The sequence below is a fragment of the Capricornis sumatraensis genome, chromosome 9 (assembly GCF_032405125.1).
Source record: "Capricornis sumatraensis isolate serow.1 chromosome 9, serow.2, whole genome shotgun sequence".
Classification (NCBI taxonomy): domain Eukaryota; kingdom Metazoa; phylum Chordata; class Mammalia; order Artiodactyla; family Bovidae; genus Capricornis; species Capricornis sumatraensis.
In genome coordinates, this window is record NC_091077.1 from 61,638,500 (window position 1) to 61,663,087 (window position 24,588).

The window sequence follows — 24,588 nt, forward strand, 5'->3', positions numbered from 1 at the left end:
AAATCCCTGAAAGGGTAGCTGGTGCTATTCTTAGCATGACAGGATGGTGAGGAGAGAACATGCTGGTGCATTGTTTATGCCTCTGAGTCAACAGGATTGCATTCAGGTCTCCCAGAACACGGCCCTCCCGGCAGCCTTCCTCACTGCCTTCCCAGGACCCAGGACCCAGGGCCCCTCCCACTCTGGCCCTGACCATCCCTGCTCCATGCCTCCAGCTCCCACACTGGGCAGTGGGTCATGAAAGACAACGGCGAGCTGGGAAACAGAAGTTAACGATATCATCTCATTTCTCACCCATTCGGTGCATATTAACCGAGCATACGGCACGTGGTAGGCGTGGGTTCCTGCCTTCCAGGAGCTCACACTTAGCCTGCGAGTTAATGGTGCTTTGTCATCACAAGAGCCTGTGTGCCAGGCCAGATGCTGCAAACTTCGCATGGAAGACCTTACCCTGCCAATCATCCAGCAGGATAGGAATTAGGAGACCCCTACACCGAGGAGGAAACTGAGGCTTAGCATATACTAGCTAGTGGTTGCTCGGCTGGGATCTGAACTCAGGTTGGCTGGAGCAGAAACACCATTCCAGATCAAATGGTAGCATGGAGCATTAGGGCTTTGGGAAACCCCTGCACTACCTGGTGAGAAGGGTGTTTCAGCTGGAAGGAGATTAACTGGCTGAGGTTGTCCCATTGTCAGTGAATCCTGAGTGACTGGAGAAGCACCTGGGGGGGAAGGACTGTGTTTGCTGTGTACACAATGCCCACTGTGGGCTGGAATGCAACGCCTTATGGGATGAGGTGACAAGGACACTGGCTGGGAGCCAAAGACCTGTGTTCTGTGAGATTCCAAACTTTCTCTGCCTCAGTTTTCTGGTCTGTAAAACAGCATCACAATCTCTGCTCTACTTCTTTCTCTGCTGATGTGAAGCTGCTAGGAAAGCTATAAAAGTGTGTGCAGGTTAAACGATAATTACTACATAGATTTATTTATATAAATATATTTTCTTAAATGTATTTTCTGTTGACATGGGGTCTATTTGCCAGACTCTGTTCCAAGCATTTTCCTATTTGTTAATTTACTTATAAACATTTTTATAAAATCATGAGCTCTAGGGACTTCCCTGGTGGTCCAGTAATTAAGACTTCATACTTCCACTGAAGGGGGTTCGGGTTCAGTCCCTGATTGGGGAATTAAGATCCCTCATGCCACAGCCAAAATGTTTAATTAAAAAATAAGATAAAATCATTAGCTCTAAAGCCCATTGAGTCCCCAACCTGGCAGTACTTCAGAACCCCTCAGGGAGACTGTTGGCATGAATAGTCTGTGGTCCTGGCTCTGGGGCACAGCCCAGGAATCAGCATTTTGGACACATACACCCCCCACCCCAAGAAATTCTGCAGCACATGTAGGTTTCTGATCTGGGCCACAGAGGTGAAAGGACTTGCCTGAGGCTTTACAGTGAGTTGGAGACCAGATTGAGACTAAAACTGAGGCCTGAAGTTCCTGGTCTGGCCCTTTCCTCCTACTCATCAGCTGCCCCTGAGCACCTTAAAGGGATGAAGCCAGGGATGCAGATGACTTTGATGAGCAATGATGCCAGAGCTGCTGATACCATTTACAGTGCTGTGCTAGGCATTTTACATGGCTTTTCCATTTAATTGCTGAAGGGATAGAAAGGGGGACATTTTCCACAGCAACACGATCCCTTAGGACATTTGAGCATCATGTGGCCGATTTTAATGTTGACCTGGAAATGGGAAACCGTGACTGAGGTGCAGAGATGCAGAGAAGGGAATTTGAAACCACACATCAGGTCATGTGCCCTCCAGGCAAGGGTGGTCTGGTGACTTGGTTACCTGGAGACAGGGCAGGCTGGCAAGAGGGAGACACGTGTGTCCACCCACAAGGTGTGTACCTGTTGTGTCTGTGTCTCCTGAGTGCCTGTGTGTCTCCACGTGCATGCGTGTGGTTGTTCTGTGTGCACACACTGGTGTGTAGGCTCTGCCACCTCTGTGGGTGCATGCGTGTGTGTGGAGGAGGATATGCTGTTGCTGGCTAGGCTCTCGCCAGCATTAAGGAGGTACTGAGAGCGTGAGTGTTGCGGGGTGTGTGTGTGCACACAAATAGTTGTAATGCAGGGGGGTCCCCAAGACCCTGCAGGGCAGAGGTAGAAAGGCCACTTGAGAAAATGTTTTCCTTATTCATGTTCCACCTCCACATTTCGTGCACCATCCTCAAACCTGCAGGGTGTGAGCCTGCCTCTGGACCTTAGCCCCAGCAGTTCCCTCTGCCTGTTCTCCCCCGACATGCACAAGCCTCGTTCCCTCACCTTCTTCACTACTTTGCTCAGACGTGACTTCCAGTGACGTCTACTTCGATTACCTTACGTACCTTTGCACAGCACTCTCCACCCCATGCCATCTGTGTTTCTCCCTCCCCTGCCTTATTCTTCTCTATAGAATTTAACATGTGACTTAGTTGTACAGTTACTCATACGTTTATTATTTGGCTCCCCTGCTAGAACGCAAGCAGGGATTTGTCTGTTTCTCTTCATAGCTATGAACAGTGCCTGACCCTTAGCTGGTGAGCAATAAGTATCAGTTGAATGAATGAGTTCATGCACCACCTGTACTTACTTGTTTCCTTTAAGTTGTCTAACTTTTGTTACTGAGATATCCACTTTTACCTCCCCCTAAGCAGTAATATACCTTTGATGTGTTTATTATACTCCTTTTCCAATACACGCGTGAAATTTGCATAACTAGTAAGATGTTGAGTATCAGGGTACCACTTAAATTCTTTTGCTCCCACTCAAGGTATGGAGGTACCACACTCTGGGGATCAGTGCTTTCCCAGTGAAGGGGGTAACTTCACCAGGAATCAGAGAAGTCTGATGTCTTCTCTGAAATGAATGAACAAAATGAAGCTCAAAGAGGATCAGGAACTAGTCCAACATCTCGTCCGTACTGTGACGGAACAGACACTAGAACCAAATTTTCTGATCTCCAGTCTGCTTTCCTTTTGCAGTGTGAGGGACAAGGCGAGGGTGGGGCTGGATGGTTCAGCCTCTCCTCTGGCTGGAGGGGAGCCGGGTACGCCCAGTAACTGGCGAATGGCATGGGAGGTACTGGTGGCCTTCTGCCCACTCAGGGCTGCAGGACTACATACTGAGTGGTGGGAGCCTCGGCCACACCTTCCCTCCCAGGAATCTTGGGTCTGGGGGGCCACTCCCAGGGGGCCTGGGCACCCAAATCCAGCAAGAAACAGACCTGGGATTCAAACCTGATTCTCCCCTGCCACAGCATGTTAGCTAGAGGTTGACACTAGAGCACCCTTGCTGAGAAGATGCTGGAGTGGGAGGGGTGTCCGGGGGAGGGAAAGGTTGCACTGTGCCTGATGGTGAACAGAAGAGGGAGACCAGACCCAGAGACAGCCGGAAGGGGGAAGGAGACACAGCAGCCTAGCCTGGGAGAGTTATGCAGAGGTAGGTTTGTGCAAAGGCTGAATTTAGATCCCCCTCAGGGACGGGGGAGCCTGGTGGGCTGCCGTCTATGGGGTCCACAAAGTCGGACACGACTAAAGCGACTTGGCAGCAGCAGCAGCAGGTTTGTGCAAAGGCTGAATTTAAATCTCCCTCAGGTGTGTACAGTGTTTTCATGTTATAGAAGTAATTTCTGCATTTCAATTGCTCAGCAGTGACTCTGCAAAGCAGATATAATCAGCTCTAGTTTCCTGATAAGGAAGCTGAGACCCAGAGGTGAAGTGACGTACTAAAGGCAACCCTCACAGGATGCTCTGTTGAGCAGGAAGGGAACAGGCTGCACCTCTGGTTGGATTTGGTAAAGGAGGGCTGTCTAAGGGAGGGCGGGCAGGCTGGATAGATACAGCAGTGAGAGGGTAGACCACTTAAGATTCCTAGCACCTTCCTCAGCAGATATGAGTGAATCTGAGACCAAAGTGAGTTGACAGGGCTAGGGGAGCTGCAGGCAGGTGAGCTGTCTATCCCAGGGCCTGCAGTGAGGATGCCTCCTAGGGAGAAGCAGCAGCGTGCCCACCCTCATCCCCAGGATGGGCTCTGCTCTACAGGGCGGGCAGGGCAGCGAGCTGGGACTGCTGCGTGCTGGGGCCGTCATTATCATTCCTCCAGAGTTTTTTCTTCTCGTTATTTATTTTTCTGTGAGGAAGGAATGTGGGGAATTTACCACAGGGCGCTGGCCTTGCTTTCGGCAGTGCGGTGGCCTCCTGTATGAGAGGGAAGCAGCACAGACAGATGGCTGGGGAGGTGGAGGCGGAGGAGGGTCCCGGCTGAATCTGTGGCCCCAGCAGTGGGGCGGTTATGTAACCCACCCGGAGGCCCAGGGAAGATACCACGGTGCTTCTGGGCTCCGAGCATGAGCCTGCTCATGTACATAGCTCCCTGGAACTCAACCTGGACCATCCCAGTCACCATCAGCCTCTGGGCAAGCCTAATGAGTTGGGTGTATCCCCTTGACAGAGGTGCTTTCCTCTCCAGCTGTCTTGACTGGGGTTATGAGTAGAGGGGAAGTCAGGTGGGGATTGTCTTGCGCTTTCCAGCCTCCACAAGGCTGCCCCAATGCTTGGAATGCTTCCACAACTCAATCTTTTCAGAAATAGGGCATATGCCACCTCCTCCAGGAAGACTTCCCAGATTGCTTCATCCTCATTCGTCTTTTAGACTCTATATTCTCCTGGCACTCAATGGAATATTTTGCCTCTTGGATCTAATACTGCCATTTGAGTTTCATCTCCCTTTTCACCCACAGGCTTGTTACTACCTCCCTCTTTCCTTTCCCTGCTTCCTCCAGAAACCACTCTCTAGATCTGGGATCTAGGATCTCAAGGAATCTGAGTCCTAGACAAATCTAGAATTCATCTCCTGGGATGCCTGGTGGAGTAAGATGGGAGGTGGATTTGGATTGTGGGAGCCCTCCTGCTTGATGACCTCTGCTGAGTCTGGAGAGGATGGGAACAGCTCTGGCCGCAGGCTGCCACAGAACCAAGAGGAAAGGCTATATCTCGGCTTTCCAGGTGGCATAAGTGGTAAAGAACCCTCCTGCCAATGCAGGCAGATGCAAGAGATGTGGGTTCGATCCCTGGGTTGGGAAGATCCCTTGAAAGAGGGCATGGCAACCCACTCCAGTATTCTTGCCTGGAGAATCCATGGACAGAGGAGCCTGGACAGCTTCAGTCCATGGGGTCACACAGAGTTGGACACACTGAAGCAACTTGGTACACCGGGGCTGGGTGCTGGGGACCCTGAGATAGACTAGACCCCGCTCTACTCGTGGGAGAGGCACAGGTTGGGGGGAGTTCTCTCTCCTCTGCCCTCACTCACCACTTTTTCGTCTCCTGGATCAAATGTTTTCTCTTGAAGGGTAGGGTGTGGTAGTCCTTTCTGTACACTCAAGGCTCCCTGATCTGGGAAGATGGAGGCTGCTGCAAGGAGAGGGCTTGGGGGTGGGGGCAGGCCTGGCTCAGCAGGGCTCGAATGGGAGGGGCAGCCTGGGTCTGAGCTTGGCCCCCTGGGAACCAACCCTTTCCAGTTTGCTGTGCATCTGGGGCTGAGCTTGCCTCTACTAGCTAGTAGAGTAGGTGGAGGAAGGTGGTGGCTCCTGGCCTTCAGCAGAGGAGAACCACACAGCATCAGCCAGCAGTGATCAGCGCCTGTGGCCTACCGGGTTAGCTGCTCACCAAGGCCCATGCCAATTTGACCTGGGGGCCCTCGACTTGGCCCACTCATCCTGTGCTGCCTGATCCCAACCCCCTGCCAGCAGGAGATACAGGAGTTGGACCAGTCCCAGCCTCTTTCTCTTTGGGCCTTGGTTCCTTGGCTTTCTCAGTCTGTTTGTTTCCTCTAAACCCCCTTCTCTTGGAGGCCCCTGGGCCAGGTGGAGCAGGGCAGGAGCATTGATCTAGGAGTCTGGATGGATTGATGGGAACTTCCTGGAGGAAGCAGCAATTGGGCTGGGCCTGGGACAGTAGGTGGGGAGAGTGTGCTTTGTGGGCAGAGCTCTTCAGAAGGAGGGGCCTGGGTGTGGAATCAGTCAGACTCCCGGGCTCCAGCTCCACTCTGCCTGTCCCTGGCTGGATGGGAGACCTGGGGTGAGTTTGCCGATTCTCTGGTCTTGTTTTTCTCATCCCTAAAACAGCTGTAAGGGGGCCTCCTTTATGAGTTGCCATGAGGATTCAATGAGAGCACACATGCTACACCTTTGGCTTGGCAGCGTTTGGAGCAACTCACTTGGCTATGGCATCCTCATCGATTTCATCATTTCTCCAAGCCCCCAAGAAATGTGCGAGGGACAAGGCAGAAGCAGCTGAGACCCTTGCCCCTAGGCTCTTGCTCTCTCTGGGGGAAATCAGACCCAGACCCTGACTGCTGCAAAGCAAGACATTGGGAAGAGGCAGCATGGCCCATGTGATGGGTCCTGGGCTGGGTGCTGGGCAACCCTAAGTTCAAATCCCACCTCTGGGCAACCCTAGGTTCAAATCCCACTAACCATGCCACCTTGAGCAAGTCACTTCACGCCTGAGTCCATTTCTTCTCTAATGCAGAGCTGAGGGGACCACTGTCCTCCTGGCCGCTGTAAATGAAGGAAAGGCCTAGCATGGGGCATGTGGTGAGCATGCCCTGGAGGAGAACTCTCACTCAAACGAATAATATGCAAAATATGAGGTTGTTAAGTGGTGCAGATAAAACCTGGATGATCCAAGGACTGAACCTATAGAAAGGACAGGAGACAGAGCAGTGTTCTGAGTGGAGGGGTCTGTGCAGACCCATAGCAGAGGCTGGAACTCACAGGGCAGGTGAGGGAAACACATGCCTTTGGATCCCCTCTGACCCTTGCTGAGGACGCAGGGAGCAGTGAGCAAGCTCTTGGGCAAGCCCTGACTGCCGGGATGAGGCCTGGGTGCTTGATGCCCCATGTTCTGGAGAGGAGGAGAGAGGCCCGACACAGTGGAGTCAGGAGGGAGAAAGATGAATCCGGCAGCACGGGGCGGGTAGATTGGCGGGGGAGAGACTGGAGGCGGAGAGGCCATTTAAAAGGCTGTTGCAAAATCGGTTTTCCTGATAAAGAGCTAGGCTGAGTCATCTGTGGAGGAGAGAAGTCACATCCAGCTCCTCTGTGTTGCCGTCAATGTAGGATTTTCCTCTTTGTCAGCTAGTCGATGGGCTGCCTTTCCAGGAGGCTTTCAGAATCGAGGCCGGCTCGGCATCCAGCGGGGCGCAGGGCAGCAGGGAGGACCCTGCCAGAGTGAGTACAGCGAGCCTCGGTGGCTTGGGGTATGTGACTCAGGGCACAGGGCACCCTTCTCCGGTCTCAGGTCCCCCCCCGGGGCATTAAGGGAGAGGCATGCAATGACCTGCCAGCCTGTTGATGGCAAGGCTGGAGCTAGGTCTGGGGCTCTCCACTTTCATTCCTATCATCTCCTGTTCTGGCAGTCCTTCTCACCTTAGTATGAATTATTCGCCTCTGAGAAGAGACCTGGCAGTCTGTTATGCTCACCAGGACTTTGGCGTGGATGGAGAACTCCCCAGGGAAAGGAGCCTGTGTCATTTCCTCCTTTCAGTAGGGAGGATGTGGGGCAGGGGCTGGCAAGGTAGCCAGGCCATTACTCAGTCCCAGTTCATCTTCCTGCCCCCAGCTGAGGCCGAAGCTGTGCAGCGGCCAGCCATTGGTTCCTTCCTGACCCCACAGGGGGGCAGTTTACCCAGCCTGTTTACCTGTCCCATTGCCAAGACTTCCAGGCAGCCACAATGGGCTGTCTCCAGCCAGTCTCTCTTCCTACCTCTGGCTCCCCGACCCTCTCCACCCTGCTCGGGGCCCGGGCACTCCCATTGACGGCAGCCGTGTGAAGAAGCATTTCCTTGAATTCTCTCCCTGTCCTGACCTTCTGCTCTGGCCTCCGTTCCCCTGCCCCGCCTCCCTCCTTTGGATCCTCGGTCAAGAGGCCTGATGGTCAGCAGAACAGACAGCTGCCAACAGAAGTGATGGGGTGAGAGAAAGGGCTTATCGCCGCCTGGGCACAACTCGAGTTCAGGTCTCCTGACTCCCCACAGTGCTCTTTCCACTCCACTAGGTTTTTATGTCCTAGCAGTCATTTTCCCCTTAGTAACAATGAGTTTATCAGCTCTTCTGCTGAGAGGAAGAAGGGGAAGAAAGCATCAGGCGCTCTAGGCAGCTGCATATGCAGAGGAGAGAACACCATGGTGGGTGCCGATTACCAGTTGTGGGAGCAGAGGGGCCCGCAGATCAGCACTCGGGAGCACTGGAGTCTCTGTCCATACTCCTCCCACCAGAGTCAGGGTCCGGAAGGCAAGGTGGTTAAGAACGGAGATTCAGCAACCAGGCTTGGGAGTTTTGAATCCCAGCTCTGCTATGTACAAGTCATATGACCCTGGGCAGGTTTCTCTGAGCTCTAGTTTCATTTGCAAACTGGGAAGAATAATAGTACTTATTCCTCGGGATTGTTGGGAGGATCGAATGAGATGATGGGTATAAAGTGCACGGCGCAGCACGTTATAGTGGGCCGTTGAGGGCTCAGTAATTATAGCAGCCACTGCGATCTTCACTCTAAGGGGGGTACTCAGGGCTTCTCATTCCCCTTCCCCACTTAGGGATTCAACCCTGTCGGACCCAGATCTCCAGACCCCAGGGCAGCTCTTCCTTGAGTCTGCCCTCATCCCTTCATCTCCTAAAGGCCTGTCTTCAGAACCCCCTTATCCAATGTCCAGGGTGGGTCTTTCAAGGACCACCACTGAAGAGGCTGGGAGAAGAGGGGGGTGTTACGACTTTTACCGGTGCAAGAAGATTGGGGGCTCAGCAAGGGGGCTGCCCCCTGTGGGCCACAGCCATCTCTTGTGTCTCTGACACTGGGGACCACAATCTTGAATCCAGCTGGCTGGGGCATCACCAGGGGTGGCAGTTCCCTAGTCTGGGGAATTTGGGGTGGAGCTGCCGCCCCTGATGCCCTGCACTAGGGGGATCTGAGGTGCTTATAGTTGGCCCAGCCCCCCATTCTCTCAGCTTTGTTTGTGCAGGGTGGCAAAAGTCGTCTGGATTGCTGGCTGGGTCTGGTCCAAGCCTCCTGCCAAATTCCTTTTCCATGGAGTCACTGCGGGCTGGGATGGGGGTACGGGAGCTCCCTCGGAGACAGGGCTGTCTCACCCCCTGGCCTTTTCTGCTGGGTTCCTCTGGTCTGGGAACAGTAGTGTGGGGGAGGGTCCCAGGCTGGCTGGAGGTCAGCAGACCAGGTCCTGGCCCATGGCCTTCTCTTTGACCCTCTCCCTCTCTAAAGCCTCCCAGGCCAGCTTATCCCTGAGGGCCCTTCATGCTCTGACACTGGAACATTTTCTAGCCCTGTGACCCTGAGAACCAGCCCTGGGATAGGACTGAAACAGAGAAGCGAAGAGAAAAACAAAACAGAAGCACAGAGGCTTTGGAAGATCTGAATTATGCGCACACTGAGGCCCTGTCTAGGAGCTTGGCACTGTGGAAGCTGCTGGCTGGAAGGACTGGTGCCCCCTGGAGTCCTGAAGAGCCAGGGGTGAGCCCGCCCCACCCCTGCTTTCTGGCTCTGTGACCTTGGGCATTATCTCTTAGCCTTGGTTTTCTCATCACTAAAAAGTGAATCACAGGGCTTCCCTGGTGGCTCAGTGGTAAAGAATCCGCCTGCCAGGGTAGGAGACACAGGTTTGATCCCTGATCTGGGAAGATCCCACATGCTGAGGAGTTACACGCGCTACAACCACCAAGTCTGTGCTCTAGAGCCTGGGAGCCACAGCTGCTGAGCCCAAATGCCACAGCTAGAGAGCAGCCCCCACTCCCCACAGCCAGAGAGCAGCCCCCACTCCCCACAGCTAGAGAGCAGCCCCCACTCCCCACAGCTAGAGAGCAGCCCCCACTCCCCACAGCTAGAGAGGAGCTCACGCAGCAACAAAGATCCAGCACAGCCAAAAGCAAATAAATAAAATGTTTTGGTTTTTTAAGTGAATGATAGTAATTTGTGCTTCACAGAATCATTTTGGGAATTAAATAGGATAGTATGTGTGAAGTCCATGTCTGGGTACACAGTAAGAGCCCAATCAGTATGTGCTCTGATGGCTGCAGCTGTGTCATAAGAGCCGCTGGTGGGCCCAGGGATGTTTATCCTTACCGTGCCCTGTGGTATGGGACCTGTGGCTGAAGTCTCTGCAGGGCTGTAAGTTGGAAAGAGAAAGCTCTTTATCTGTGTGGCGGTGGGGGGCAGAGTCATGTCAAGAGGTGGGAGTTAATATAAGGAGTGACTTTGGGGCTGAAGAATGTTAATTAGTAGAAGGCGCATCCTTAGGGTAGTGAGCAGTTGAGTGTGTAAGGCTTAGACACTTAGGGACGTGGTTGCAGGGGTGCAGGAATTGTGTGGGGCGCTGGACACGGTGACAGCCATCCCTGAGATTCTGAGGTTCTGTGACTTGGGGCAGCGATCCCTGCCTGCTGATCACTCTGGAATCCCCTGCTGTGTGACCGCTAGAGAGTCATATCCCCTCAGGACTATGATCTGTGGAATGAATCTCCTTTGCTAGAAGCAGCTCTGACCCCTTCCAGGGAGTCACGTGCGGTCACCAACTGCCAGCTCCATTCCAGGCAAGCACGAGGCCTCTGTCCTGTCTACTTGGGCTGAAAGACAATGACCCCCTTGACATCTGTGACCTCATCGTAGCCTCCAAACCCTAATGTCAGTGCTTTTATTACCTTCTTCTCAATTAAGGAAACTGGCTCCGAGAGGAGCAGTCACTTGCTAAGGTCACACAGCTAGCAAATAGCAGAGCCTGGATTTGGCCTGGGAGGTCTGGTTTCTAAGCAGAGCAGAGGAGAGGGACATCGCGTGAGCTGACCAACTCCTCCTGTGTGGCTGGCTTGCCCCTACCTAATTTCCCCGCCGGGAAGCAGCCTGGCTCAACCTTCAACGCTGTCACCTTTTATCGATGGGGTGATCCAGGCAGGAGAGGAGCCCTACCACGAGCAAAACAGGTATCAGGGGCACATGGGGCAGGCTGTGTTGTAGCTGTTCTGCACAGGTGGGCAGAGGTGTGTGTGTTGGGGAGCCAGGTGGTGATGGGAGGAGGGAAGGAGGAGGTTGGGGCCAGAGAGCCTGTGGCCCCTTGAATTGGCTGTTGGCAGTCACTGTGCTCTGTGTGGGCCTCCCCTGGTGTGAGCTCCACCTTGAGTCATCTCCAGACCTTGATTTCTTCATCTATAAAATGGGGGTGATAGTGAAAAAGCTCCTTTGTAAGAGCCCTTCGAGCTCTGAGAGTCCATGAATTCTGAGCCTTGCTGGCAAGATGCCTAGGAAAACTGTCCCGGGAGACCCACTCAGCATGTCACGGCCAGTGCTAATGAGGGCAAGGTAGGAGGGAGGGCAAGGTCAGATTCCTCAAGAACTAATTAGCTTCCTCGGTGGGGAGGGGTGACAAGGGGAGCAATTTTCCCAGCCGCCGACTGAGCTGCTAGCCCTGGCCACAGCCTGTGCCATCCATCTGTGCACAGGTCCATTTGTTCATGTGTCCATTTCTTCATTCCTTACTCAATAAACACAGAGTGAACACTGACTGTGTGCCAGCTGGGCACTGGCGATAGAAAGAGGAATGGTGGCCTGTGGTGAATTTACAGATTAATAGGGCCTGACCCCACCTGATCCCTGACCTCAGGCCCCAGACTGAACCCTGACTTCCACCAACTCTGTCCCCTGTAATTCCCAAAAGGGGCGTCTGGGACAAGCAGGCAGCTTGAGCATGTGCTGTGGCCCATATAGAGCTGGTTCTGACTCCAGCCTTGCCACCCTTTGCTGTGTGATCTTGGGTGAGTTACTTACAAGTCTCTGGACCTCATTTTCCATTTCTGTAAAATAGCGGTTTCTACGGTTCTTGTGAGGATAAGATGAGGTAACGTGCTGTTCTAGTATAGTCACTGCTGAAATTAGCTCAATTTATTACTTTTATAACATTAAAGTGTGAGAATTTTTACATGATTGTTTAAATGAAAATGGGAAGCAAATTTTCAAGGACTTAAAAGAAACCATTAACGGTTGCTACCTGATGTGTGATGTGGAGCACTTGGAGGCAGAGGAAATTTTTTATCACCATATACTTTTTAATGTTTTTAAGTTTTTTTAGTCCATGAAAATGCATCACCTATTCTAAAAAGGGAAAGCATTAGTATTAACAGATGACTATACTCTGAAAGTATAAAGGGCCCTAAGAGATACAGAGAAGATGTCCTGCCAGTTCATTCATGCAGATAGTAATGCTGACTGAGTGCTCACTTTTGCCAGGAACTATTCTAGGGGTCAGGGTTAAGGGATGAACAAATCAAGAAAGGTCATTTCCCCCTTAGAGCTTATGTTCTAGGCAGGGAGATGGATAATAGACAAGGAAACTTATAAAGAAGATAATACTGAATTGTGTTGATTGCTATGAAGAAAACAAAGAGATGGGTTAGGAAAGGGTAAGGCTGATTATAGAGGAAGACCTCCGCCCCCCCAGAGAGGTGAGTCCTGAGTGATAAGAAGGAACACGGAATGCCCCCTGGGAAAAGATCATTCCAAGTAGAGGGAACTGCAAGTGCAAAGGCCCTGGGCAGGAACAAACCTGTCATTTTCAAGGACCAGAATGTCAGCCTGGGCAGAGCCCAGTGAGAGAGAAGGGTGGCATAAGATGCGTCCAGGATGTAGTAGGGCCATGACTGCTGGGGTGAGGCGTTCTTGCTGAGTCTGGGAAAGTGCCTTGTCAACAACCTTCAGGCGGAATCCAAGCAAGGGGTTGGTGAATACTGAAAGGGTAATCCAGGAAGGTTTTACACGGGTGGTGGCATTTGAGTTGGGCCATGGTGGTTGGGTCAGGGATCTTTATGAGGAGAGGAGGTTCTAGGAAACGGTGAGTAAAGATCGAATTCCAGAGGAAAAGGTCACCTGTAGTTGGGGAGCACGGGTGACCATCTGTCTGTCTGTGTACCGCTGTGGCTCCGCAATCCCATGTGCTGACTGGCCCCCTGTCTCTCCCGCAGCGCTGGGCCGGAGTACTAGCCTCACCGAGAAGGATCTAAACGAGGCCAAGGCAAGGAGCCAGCAGATCGCAGCCCAGCTAACCACCCCTCCCAGCTCCAACTCCCGCGGAGTCCAGCTCTTCAACAGGCGCCGGCAGAGGGTGAACGAGTTCACCTTGGAGAGCCACGGCCAGAGGGGGCCGAAGTCTAGCCAGGAGCCCCTCAGAGTGCCCCCTGCAAGCCCCACAGGCCATGCCCCGGGGCTCCGCCTGAGTCCCACCTCGCTCCCTGAGCCAGGCCCTCCGAGAAACCCTGCCTGCCAGAGCGCTGACACAGGGGTCCCCAGTCACAGCATGGAGGGCTGCTCGGAGGAAGCCGGCCTGCTCCGGCACCTGGAGAAGATGGCCAGCGAGGAGGAGGAGGTGCCACTGGTGGTTTATCTAAAGGAGAATGCAGCCCTGCTGACGGCCAACGGGCTCCACCTGTCCCAGAACAGAGAAGCCCAGCAGAGTCCCCCAACCCCACCTCCGGAGGAGGTCCACAGCCCGGCTGCAGATGCCAACCAAAACCTTCCCTCAGCCGGCACCACACTTGTCACGCCAGCTTCTAATGGCAACCACAACCTGCCAGCCACAGATGTCAATCAGAACCTATCGGCAGCCATCACCCCACAGAGCCTGCCTCTCTCCAGCGTCCAACAGAATTCTTCCGAGGTGCAGCTTCCTCCAAATGATGCGGTGCCGGATTTCAAACCCAGCACCCCGTGTGCTGGCGGGCAACCCCAGGAGCCAGCTGTGGAGGTGAGATCCAGCACGCTCCTAATTGATAAGGTATCAGCTCCACCTACCACCACCAGCACCTTCTCTAGAGAAGTTACTCCCATCTCCAGCACCAGGCCCCTGGGCCCAGATTTCATGTCCAGCTCCCTGCTCATTGATGTCCAGCTTGGAGCCCCAGTGGTGTCCACAGAGCAAGAGATGTCCGGGCGGACAACCACCACCACGCCCACCAAACTGTACAGCGAGGTCCACCTCACACTGGCCAAGCCTCCATCCGTGGTCAATAGGACGGCCAGGCCCTTTGGGATCCAGGCGCCGGGCAGCACCGGTCAGATGGAGCGAAGCCCTATGGTAGAGAGACGACATCGTGGGGAGAAGGCCCCCGTCCCCCAGCCCCCCAGTGTGGCAGACAGGAGCCCCCGGCCACAGAGACACGTAATGTCCCACAGCCCCATGCTGGAGAGGAGGCCCGTGGCACAGCGAAGCCCCGCCTTGGAGAGACAACCCCTGGGAAACTTTACCCCACCACCGACCTATGCTGAGACCTTGTCCACAGCCCCCCTGACTTCCGGGGTTAGGTCTCCCCCATCTTATTCTGCCCTGTACCCCAGCTCTGACCCCAAGCCTTCTCATCTAAAGGGCCAGGCAGTCCCTGCCAGCAAGACGGGCATTTTGGAGGAATCGATGGCCCGCAGGGGCAGCCGGAAATCCATGTTCACCTTCGTGGAGAAGCCCAAGGTGACCCCGAATCCAGATCTGCTGGACCTGGTACAGACGGCTGATGAGAAGCGCAGGCAGAGGGACCAGGGGGAGGCGGGCCTGGAGGAGGAGCCCTTCGCCCTTGGGGCCGAGGCCTCCAACTTCCAGCAGGAGCCCGCACCCCGGGACAGGGCCAGCCCTGCCGACGCTGAGGAGACCGTCCCCGAGTGGGCCTCCTGCCTCAAGTCACCGCGCATCCAGGCCAAGCCGAAGCCCAAACCCAACCAGAACCTCTCGGAGGCCTCGGGGAAGGGGGCCGAGCTCTACGCCCGCCGCCAGTCCCGGATGGAGAAGTACGTCATCGAGTCTTCGGGCCACGCTGAGCTAGCCCGCTGCCCGTCTCCCACCATGTCCCTGCCTTCTTCCTGGAAGTACTCCACCAATGCACCTGGCGGCACCTTCCGAGTGGCCTCCCGGAGCCCGGCTCGGACCCCGCCTGCCTCGCTCTTCCATGGATACCTGCCTGAGAATGGGGTCCTGCGTCCAGAGCCCACCAAGCAGCCGCCCTACCAACTGCGGCCCTCCCTTTTCGTCCTCTCACCCATCAAAGAACCTGCCAAGGCCTCGCCTAGAGCCGCCTCGCCCGCCAAGCCCAGCTCCCTGGACCTGGTGCCCAGCCTGCCCAAGGCGGCTCTCCCACCGTCACCTGCCCTGCCTCGGCCCTCCCGCTCCTACACCACCACTGGCCAGGACGGCCTCCAGCCCACCACAGTGAGCCCCACCTACAGCAGTGATATCTCGCCTGTGTCACCCTCCAGGGCATGGTCTCCCCGAGCCAAGCAAGCCCCCAGGCCCTCCTTCTCCACCCGGAATGTGGGGATCGAGGCTCAGGTGTGGAAGCCATCCTTCTGCTTCAAGTAATGAACCCCGCAGGGATCCCACTGCCTGTCCAAGCCCCTGTCCGGGGACCGGACGGAGAGCAGAAAGTGGCACAGGGCTGAGTCAGGAGTACGGGGACTCAGGGCTGACGCTGCCACCAGCTAGGTTTGTGCCGTTTGGGCAAGTCACCTCCCCTCTCCGAGCTATCACTGCCCCTTCCCTCCCACAAGGTGGCTGGACTCCACGTCTGAGAGATCTGAAGTCTGCTACCAGTGGGGAGAAGGGTCACAGAGAGAGGACCACTTGGCCGGCCCTAGTGAGACTGGGGGCTTCTTCACCTGGCCTTTGTGAGCTGTAGGGCTGCCAGCGTCTTGCTGAGGAAAGGCCTAGAGGGGCCCTAACAGGGGCTTCTGCAGCACACAGAGCTTGCCCCTGTGGTGGGACTGTCCAGCCCAGGGCCTGCCGCCCCAGGGGGCTGTCCTCACCATGGGCCTGGCTTCGGCCTCTTTCTGCCTGTTGCTGGATTCTCACCTGCACGGGTCTGTCTCTTCCACCTCTGCCTTCCGGACACTGTTTGCTCTCCGCTGCTTCAGAGACCTCTGCCTCGGCCTCCACACTGTCTCCTCTCCCGGGTTCTGCTGGATGAGGACTCAGCCCACCACTGCTGGCTGACGCTTTTCTTCCTGCCCCTCTGCTCAGCTGCCTTCACGCCCTTTTCAAACATCTGGCTCTGCTTTCTAGACAGCTTATACAGTTCATCCCAGACCTCAGTCCTGGTTCCACCTGGCTTGCCCTCACTGTTCTGGGGTGTGGGAGGTCCCCGGGGATCCCCGAGAGAGAGCCCAGGAGAAGGCTTTGCAGAGGTGGGTGTGCAGCTGGGAGTTGGTTCCTAGAAATAGATCCATTGGCTGTTTTGGTTTCACCCTCAGCCCAGATCTGCATGGCTGAAAGAAACCATCTACGTGCCACAGAAAGGGGCCCCAAGGAGACAGGCATCTCAGCCCCCCATTTGCTGTGTGACTTTGGTTAAATCCCTTTCCCTTCCTGGGCCTCAGCTTTCTCATAAACACGATGACAGTCTGTGAGGAATGAGAGGACAGGACAGGCTGGTACTTTGGGAGAAAGGTCCTGTAAGTGACAAGAGAGTCCCCTGGGAAGAGAGGGGAAGGAAATTAGCACAAAGGTGTCCTAGGACAGATGGGAAGTAGATGTCTGTAAAGGCGTCCGAGGAGGGTGTGGCTGGAGAGGCCAGGAAATCAGAAGTTTAGGCTCAGGTTCAGGATTGCCTGGAGACAGACCGTGGGAGCACAGCAAGGACTGGGGCAGGAGCACGGCAGCCCGGGGAGGGGACAGAGGAGACCTTGAAGTCTGGAGGAAAAGGCTGGGACTTAGGAGATCTGGATTCTAAAATATGGCCTCCATGTGTATCTTTGGGTCTCGGTGTCCCCCTTCATACTGTGAAGGTTTTGAGTCAGGTAGCCTGAGATCCTTCCCATCTCTGACACCTTTGATGTGCTGCAGCCCCCCAAAACCACATTCTGTGGGGGCGAGAGAATATAGACACAAGAGGCAGAATTCAGATGGAAGCCTCCCAAGACCGGGGGCTGAGCACCACCCACCCTCTCTTTCCTAGGCCTATTTCTGGGCTCCCCAGCGGATCAAGGGGTGGTGGAGGCGGTGCCTGTGCTGGGCTGAGCCTGCAGTTTTCGTGAGCTCTCGGCTCATCTCCATGGGAACCGGGGGTGCCTTCCCAGTGAGTTCATTCTGCCCGGAACGTGGGGGCATGCGTGGGGGAGTCAGGAGTGAGCTCAGCTCCTTCATGCCAAGCCCCTCCCAGGACAGAGTGAAGGCCATGCTCCGGACCCCTGCTCCCTTCAACCCCCGAGGGCCAGCAAAGGAAGAGCCCACCCTCCATCCTGCAGTTCCTTCGGCCAGGCTGTCTGAGCTCTGCCCTCAACTTTGTTTCCTCTCCTGTTCTCAATACACTCTGCCTCAAATCTGTCTCGCTTCTTCTTTTCTTCCACGCTCACTGGCTGGTGGTCTGGGCCCCCACCCTCCTCCCCGATTCTGACCCGGGAAGTGGGGTGGGACTGTCCAGTTACTGTGTGTGAGCCTGTGGTGAGAGTCCGCGTGCTGCCTGCGTCTGCTGAGTGTCTGGATCTGCTGTGGGTACAGATGTGTGCTGGCGTGGAAGTAAGGGCTGCCTTCTCTCTTCCCCGGGTCAGCACTCAGGGAACCAGAATCCCTTGGAAGACACGTTCTGTTTTCTCCTTCCTTTGGAGTTTGGCCAAAAAGTCTGTAGATGGGAAAAACCCAAGCCCCTTATGGTCCAGATTTATTTGAATTCTTTATAAGTGCCTTTAGCCACAGCATATACACTTTTTTGCCCCTTAGTTTCCCTCAGCATCCCACTCTCCCATTATCTAAATCTGGGAGCTTCCCAGTCATCACTGCATACAATAAGTTTCTTCCCCTCATGGAGCCGAACAAACTGCCATCAGGAGCCAGAAAAAATGGGTTCCAGCCTCAGATCTGCACCTGACTCCTTGTGTGACCCCCTAGGCCCCAGGCTCCCCTTCCACACAAGGAGAGGATTACAGAAGCTGTGGGCTAGCTGGCTGTCTTTGGTCTCTGATAGTCCTCTTTGCTCCACACATGCCCTGCTTTGGGGCTGGTGCTGGGTTAAGTGGGTGCTCCTTTCTGAATTTTCACCCATGTGCATTTCCAGGAAGCTCTGAGGTATATGATGAATTGAGATCTTTTTCAGAAAGTGAATAATTCTGATTCCCTGCAGCATCTCTGTATTATGCACTCCCCCCATCCAGGGTGCACATGGGGACACACAGACACACACAGACACACACACACACACACAGACACACACACACACACAATCAGTACCCAGGACAGGGCAGTTCTGATGAGGTCAGGCCTTGGCCCAACGCCAAAAGATGAGAAGTTGCTCGCCACTGCCCCCAACATTCCAACCCACACATTCTGAGAAGTAAGTTCTGTTACTCCTTCCACTTACTGGCCCTAGCCTTTCCCTTGAAGCCACCAAAGGCAAAGGCAGTCCTTAGAGATGTCAGACAGTTAATCATAGCTCCTCCTGCCTCAGCCTGCTCTTCCCCTGGCTGAAAGCCCTGGTTCCTCTGCCTTAGTGCTTGTTGATAGGCTTGGATCATGAACTCTTGGCCCCACTTCCCACAGCCCAGATGATTGAAAGATTCCTGAGATGGCTCACAGACAGCAGCTCGCTACGTTTCTGGCTCATATATACACAACTGTGACCCTGGAGTAAAAGGGGCGGAGCCCATGCTGAGCTTTAACTTTCCTACTTGATGATTGGAGCCTTGGATGTCCCCAGGAGGTCCCTAACATTATCAATCCCATGAAAATGCTTTAGACTATGATACATTCCTCTTTAGGTTAAAAGTCTCCATTTCTGAGTCTGGGCCCATCTAGTAGCTGCTGCATTGTTTGGAAAAGATAAATAATTTATCACTTCTTTTTGATTGAGAGAAATGAGATTCTGACTAGATGAGAGGTTGACTGGTTAGGCTGTGAAAGTTTACTGATTGGATGAGAGAATGGAGCTTATGAGTGGTTCTAGATTTTGATTGGTCAGGAGACACTGAACAGACCAGCTAGTTCTGGACTCAGAGATGACTGCTGGTTAATTTGGATTGGATTGCAGACTGATTGGACTGACTTTTGCTGGAATCTGATTTGCTAAACAGATGGATGGTTTAGTACAGTAATCCTCAACCTTTTTGATACCAAGGATCGGTTTTATGGTTGACAATTTTTCCACCACGTGGGAAGGGGTGGGAGTGGGATATGGCTTTGTGATGATTCAAGGGAAGTAGGGTTCATGCTCTTATGAGAATCTAATGCTTCTGCTGATCTGACAGGAGGCAGATCTCAGGGGGTAATGTAAGCAGTAGGGGGCAGGGGGTGACTGTAAATACAGATGAGGCTGGCTCGCTGGCCACTCATCTGCTGTGTGGCCTACTTCCTAACAGGCCACAGACCAGTACCAGTCCATGACTCGGAGGTCAGGGACCCCTAATTTAGCAGATACATGCTGGACATGGGTCCCCAAGATCTGTACTCTCAAACCAGTTCAAACTACTTAAGCCTGCCTGCAGCCTTTGAGCAACAGTCAGTCACACACACATTTCCTGGTGGGACAGAACATACCAGATAGCTATTTACACCTCTGAACTTCATTTTCATCGCTGTAAAATGGCTTGTGATAACACTGGCTACCTCACCAGGCTGTTGTGAGGATCTGATGAGAGAGGAAGGATGAGAACAAACTTTGTAGACTGGAAAGTCCCTAAGGAGGTAGGAAGCAGGGATGATTGTGCAGAGCAGACCAGCGCTTTATAACTTCAAAGAGGGCCACCAACTTGGCCTCACCAAATCCACTCTCCCCTACCCCATGCTGGCAAGAGGTCCAGGGAACGGAGCAAAGACCCAACTTCCTTTTATGTTTTATCTGTCAGCAGGAACGTACATGATCAAGGATCCAAGGAGCTACTAGGAGGTGACCATGCCAACACAACAGGGGGATTGGGAGTGAGAAGGCCTTTCCCCAAGTCCAGTCTTAGTAATATGATCAATATGATAAATATTTTTGGTTTTAATTTTTTTAATAGATAGTATATCCATATGGTTCAAAACCTTAAACTTATATAAAAAGCAATACATTAAAAGTCTTATTCCCACCCCTGTGGCTGTGTACCCTGCCCAGTTCACCCTACTTCCCAACAGAGACCCACTCTGGTTAGTTTCATGTATATCCTTTCAGTGTGTCTTTATGGTAACTAACATCTGTTGCACACTTAACCTGTTCAAGCAAATCTTCTCATACTGTGATATTCTTTTACATAAGTTATCTCATTTACTGCTCACAACAACCCTCTAGGGTACAGGCTATTATACTCCCATTTCACAGAGGAGGAAACTGAAGCCCAGAGGCTTCCAGTTGCTTCTGTTGCTGGAGCAATTTGACGAAGTTCATTCATTAAACAAAGGGGTCTATCTCCAAAGTGAGCGATCTTAAACCACCCGGCTCTCTGTGACGCACAGGGGCAAGCAGCATGGGCTCTTTCAAGCATCTGAAACATGAAAGTTGAGGCACCTGCATTTTACTGCAGGCACTACTAACTTCAGTCCAAAACCCCGGTATAGAGGAGGCCAGCACTAACACCTGCCCCCAACCTCTCTGCTCTCTCCCCAGGACCGCCGGGAGAGCCTGCCCACCTCCCCACCCTGGACGCCCGGCGCATCCCGGCCCCCCAGCAGTCTGGACGGCTGGGTGAGCCCGGGGCCCTGGGAGCCGGGCCGTGGGGGCAGCATGAGCAGCCCCCCACCGCTGCCGCCGCCGCCGCCCATGTCCCCCTCTTGGAGCGAGCGCTCCGTATCCCCGCTGCGATCTGAGACGGAGGTGCGGCCCCCCAGCCGCCAGCTGCAGGCGCTTCTGGCTCGAAACATCATCAACGCGGCCCGGCGCAAGAGCGCCTCCCCGCGGCCAGCGGGCGCCGAGAGCCTCCGGCCCTTCTCCCCACCGAGGGCGCCGCCGCCGCCGCCGCCGCCGCCACGCATGCGCTCGCCGCAGCCTGCCCGTGCGGGTCCAGCCACGGCCCCCGGGGCCACGTTCGCTCCCATCCCCCGGAGCCCGTTGCCTGCACCACCTAGGCCCTTCCCCTACCGCCGCTCGCCCACGGACTCCGATGTGTCCCTCGACTCCGAGGACTCCGGGGCTAAATCACCCGGCATCCTCGGCTACAACATCTGTCCCCGCGGGTGGAACGGCAGCCTGAGGCTCAAGCGTGGCAGCCTCCCGACCGAGGCCTCCTGCACCACCTAAGCCTTCCCCGCCCGCACCCCATCCCTGCCCTGGGAGGGCCGAGCGGGCAAAAGTGTCATCGGGCTTGGGAGATCCCAGCACCATGTCCCCAAGAGGTCTGGCTACTTTGACAGCCCCAGAGATCAGGGGTCAGCGGGAGAGAGCTCTGGGCTTGGGGGTGGGGTGATGATCCAAGTTTGGGTTCTAGCCCTTGCTCTATCATTCAGTCATTGTGGAAAGATCTTTCCAATGCTCCTCAGCTTTCCCATCTGTTTAACAGAGCTTTGGCCGAGGCAATCTCAAACCTCTAAATTCCCCCTTCTATTAGTACACACAAGGCAGGGCATTGTATGTATGGCCCCTAAACTTGCTGCACTGCAGGATTCCATACTCCGCTCCCACCTTTCTGGCTCTGATCTCTAGGGCCTAGCAAATGAGGGGGTGTGTTCCGAGGATCCTATGCCTGAGTTGCCTGTCCAAGTCCTGGCTTGACCATCCGCCTCCCTGGCATCAAGTCCCAGGGAGCAGCTGTTTTCCATCTCTTCCCAGACAGGCTCTATTTTTACCATGATGACCTTTAGAGAGGGTCTCCCAGGCCAGCTCAAGGTGTCCGGCTGGCCTCTCTAGAGAGAAGAAGCAGGAAGATTCCTCCTCTCAGATCCCTCTCATGTTTTCTCCATCCCAGTTCAGACTGCCTGGGACATCTGTAGCCAGAGAAGAGAGTTGTAAGGCAATATTTCCCCCAGGCCCAGGACTTGGGCCTCCAGGAATGCTATAGGTGTCTGCAACTCATCTGTCCCTTCTGGGCCCTTTCATGGCAGACTCTGGGCTCAGAGCTGAGCTAGAGAGAAAACCGTCTGACCTGGAGCTATCTGTTATCCTTTGGCTTTACTTGATAGCCCTGAGTTTGAGGTTGCCCACTTGGAAAGAGGGAGGCAAAGAGCTGTTATGGGCAGTATGCAAGCCATGGCAAAGATGCATAAAGGAGATTCTAGTAGGGAATGAATTGGCCCAGACGACCTCTGAGGGCTCTTCCAGTCCTGAAACGCTTTCCATAGTATTAGGAAGGAAGGGAGAGTGAGTAGTACTGGAGGACTGGCTGGGCAGATGAGTTTGGGTAGGTGAGTGAGGGGTTAGACCAGAGTCTGCCTGTGCTTCTGGTTCCTTAGGAATTACCCCCACTCTTCAGTGTCAGGCTCAGCGTCTGTATTGTGCCCAGAGGAGTGGGCACTGTTCTGCCTCATCTCTTTCCTATCACACTCTGGGCTAGCCAGTGTCTGGTGCCCAGTAACACTGGGGAGCCTGGCTGCAGGCCCTAGCCTGTCCCTTAAGCTGTAGTGACTGGTTGGGAAGCCCAGAAGGGACACAGGGAGGAATGTGCCTCAGTCCTATAGTTTCCAGAGCTGGCTGGTGGTGCCCTCTAGAGGTTTAAAACATCAGTTTCAGGATCCTAAGGGTGGGGGTGGGGGTGGGGGTTGGAACTGGCTGAGGATCAGAGGCATATATGTAAGTGAAAGGATACCAGGATGTTGCTAAAGGTGAGGGACAGAGGGTGATTTGGGGGCTTAGGGGTAGACTTACCCCACCCCTCAGGTTATTAGACCTGGAACCCCTTAGTGAGGCTAGGGCAATCTGGGGTCAGGATGGGAGAGAGAATCAGGGTGAGGTGCTTTAGAATAAAGGACTGATCCCAGAGGATTCCTCAGGCCTCAAGACTGGGAACATAGGCTCTGGTGGTAGGAAGTTGAGAGGGTGCTCCAGCTTGTCAGTGATGAGTGATCACATTACTGAAGTCCCCTCCTGCTTCAGGGACCCTCGTAGCATGGGAGGCTGGAGCTAAGGGCCTTTTTCAGAGAAAAGACACCGTCAGGTTACCTATGGTTAATGCAATGACACAGAAAAAGCCACTTCTACCTGCATTTCCCACAAAGAGTCAGCAGGAGGCAGCCTCGGGAAGCTGCAGTTCTGTCTGGCTGTTCTCTCCCTGTCACCGCCTTCTCCCCTAGTCCTCTTCTCTAATCCACTAGAAAGTGCCTGGTCCTGCCTTTTGCCTCCTGTAGAATTCAGCTCTGGCCCTCAATAAATGCTTCTTGCATTCTTCTGTCCCTTGTGTCATTTTCAGCTATGTCTAAAGCTCTTCTCTTTCCCCAACCACGGAACAGCCCATGGGCTGTGGGGTGGATGAGAATGTTTGATACCCAAGGGATGGGCGCTTGGAAAGTAGCAACCCTGAGGAGAGATGGGGAACATAGATAACACTCTGGGCCACAGGCGAAGTCCCTGGGTTGAAGTTCTGGTCTTATCACCTACTAGCTGGGTGATCCTGGGTAAACCCACTCCTTCTCCAGGCCCCAGCATCCCTATCTGTATAATGAATGAATGGGGTGAGGGGATGTCTCAAGGTGGTATTGCCTGGGCCCTGACCACAAGACACTGTCACTGCAACAGGCTGCATCAGGGCCCAGCACTCTAGGGCTGCTTCCTGATGACGGGCTTCAGGCAGGAGGAGGAGCTCCTACAAGAGGTAACATCAGAGTCCAGGCAACCCTAGAGAGCTCAGGACCCACACCATTAGCAGGGATCCTCTTCTGATGGGGGTGTCCTTTGCCCAGAGAAGGGGATCATGGCTCTACTCACAGGTGAGGCCAAGCCTGCCCTAGAACATCCCTCACCTTCCTCTAGCAGAGACAGAGCAAAGGACTCTGAGGGTCAGGAAGCTAAGTTCAGGTGATCCACAGCAGAGTCCAGGCTTCTTAAGAGAGATGCCCTTGGACAATCTATCTGGCACACAGGTACAGGAGATCACTTCCCTGGACCCAGCACATCCCTGCCCGTCCCACCTTTCCCTGGCAGTGGTTAATGTACCTCTGACACAATCTTTATCTTCAGCAGATGCCTCTCCTGAGCACAGTGTCCCCCTGCCTACTGGTGATCCTGGTGCCCAGACACCTCAGACCAATTTCATTCCAAACCAATTTCATGCCAAAGTATCTGCCCCCCTGCCCCACCATTGTTTTCCTTGAACAACTCAAGCCAGAAATGGGAGTGGCTCTTTCCTCATCTCCTGCAGTCAGTCTCTCACCACAACCTGGTAATTCCCCAAACCCCTCAAGCCCCTCTCCTCTTCTCCATGCCCTTTGTCATCGACCCAGTCCAGCCACCCCCTGGCTCTCACTTGACCACAGTGAAATCCTCCTGCCTCCAGTCTTGCTCCCGCCAACCCACTTTCCACAGGGCAGCCAGATATATCTTTGGAAAATGCCATCTGACTACTCCATTCCATTGCTTTAAACTCCAACAGCCCTTTACAAAACTTTGCTTTTGAAAAGCC

At 54.1% G+C, this 24,588-nt stretch overlaps 1 protein-coding gene across 2 annotated transcripts in view; it reads left to right on the forward strand.

The window, feature by feature from the left end:
- SYNPO (synaptopodin) overlaps window positions 1-22,759 on the forward strand; it is a 40,004-nt gene extending 17,245 nt beyond the window's left edge. The window contains exons 1-3 of one of the 2 annotated variants that reach the window (XM_068979564.1): window positions 7,135-7,277; window positions 13,065-15,412; window positions 20,649-22,759. In XM_068979564.1, the coding sequence (XP_068835665.1) occupies window positions 13,397-15,412; window positions 20,649-21,278 (2,646 nt within the window). In that variant the 5' untranslated portion in view covers window positions 7,135-7,277; window positions 13,065-13,396 and the 3' untranslated portion in view covers window positions 21,279-22,759. Of the gene's footprint in view, window positions 1-7,134; window positions 7,278-13,064; window positions 17,125-20,648 lie in introns of those variants that run through there. The other variant, XM_068979563.1, reaches the window with a different exon arrangement.
- The last annotated feature ends 1,829 nt before the right edge of the window (window positions 22,760-24,588 follow it).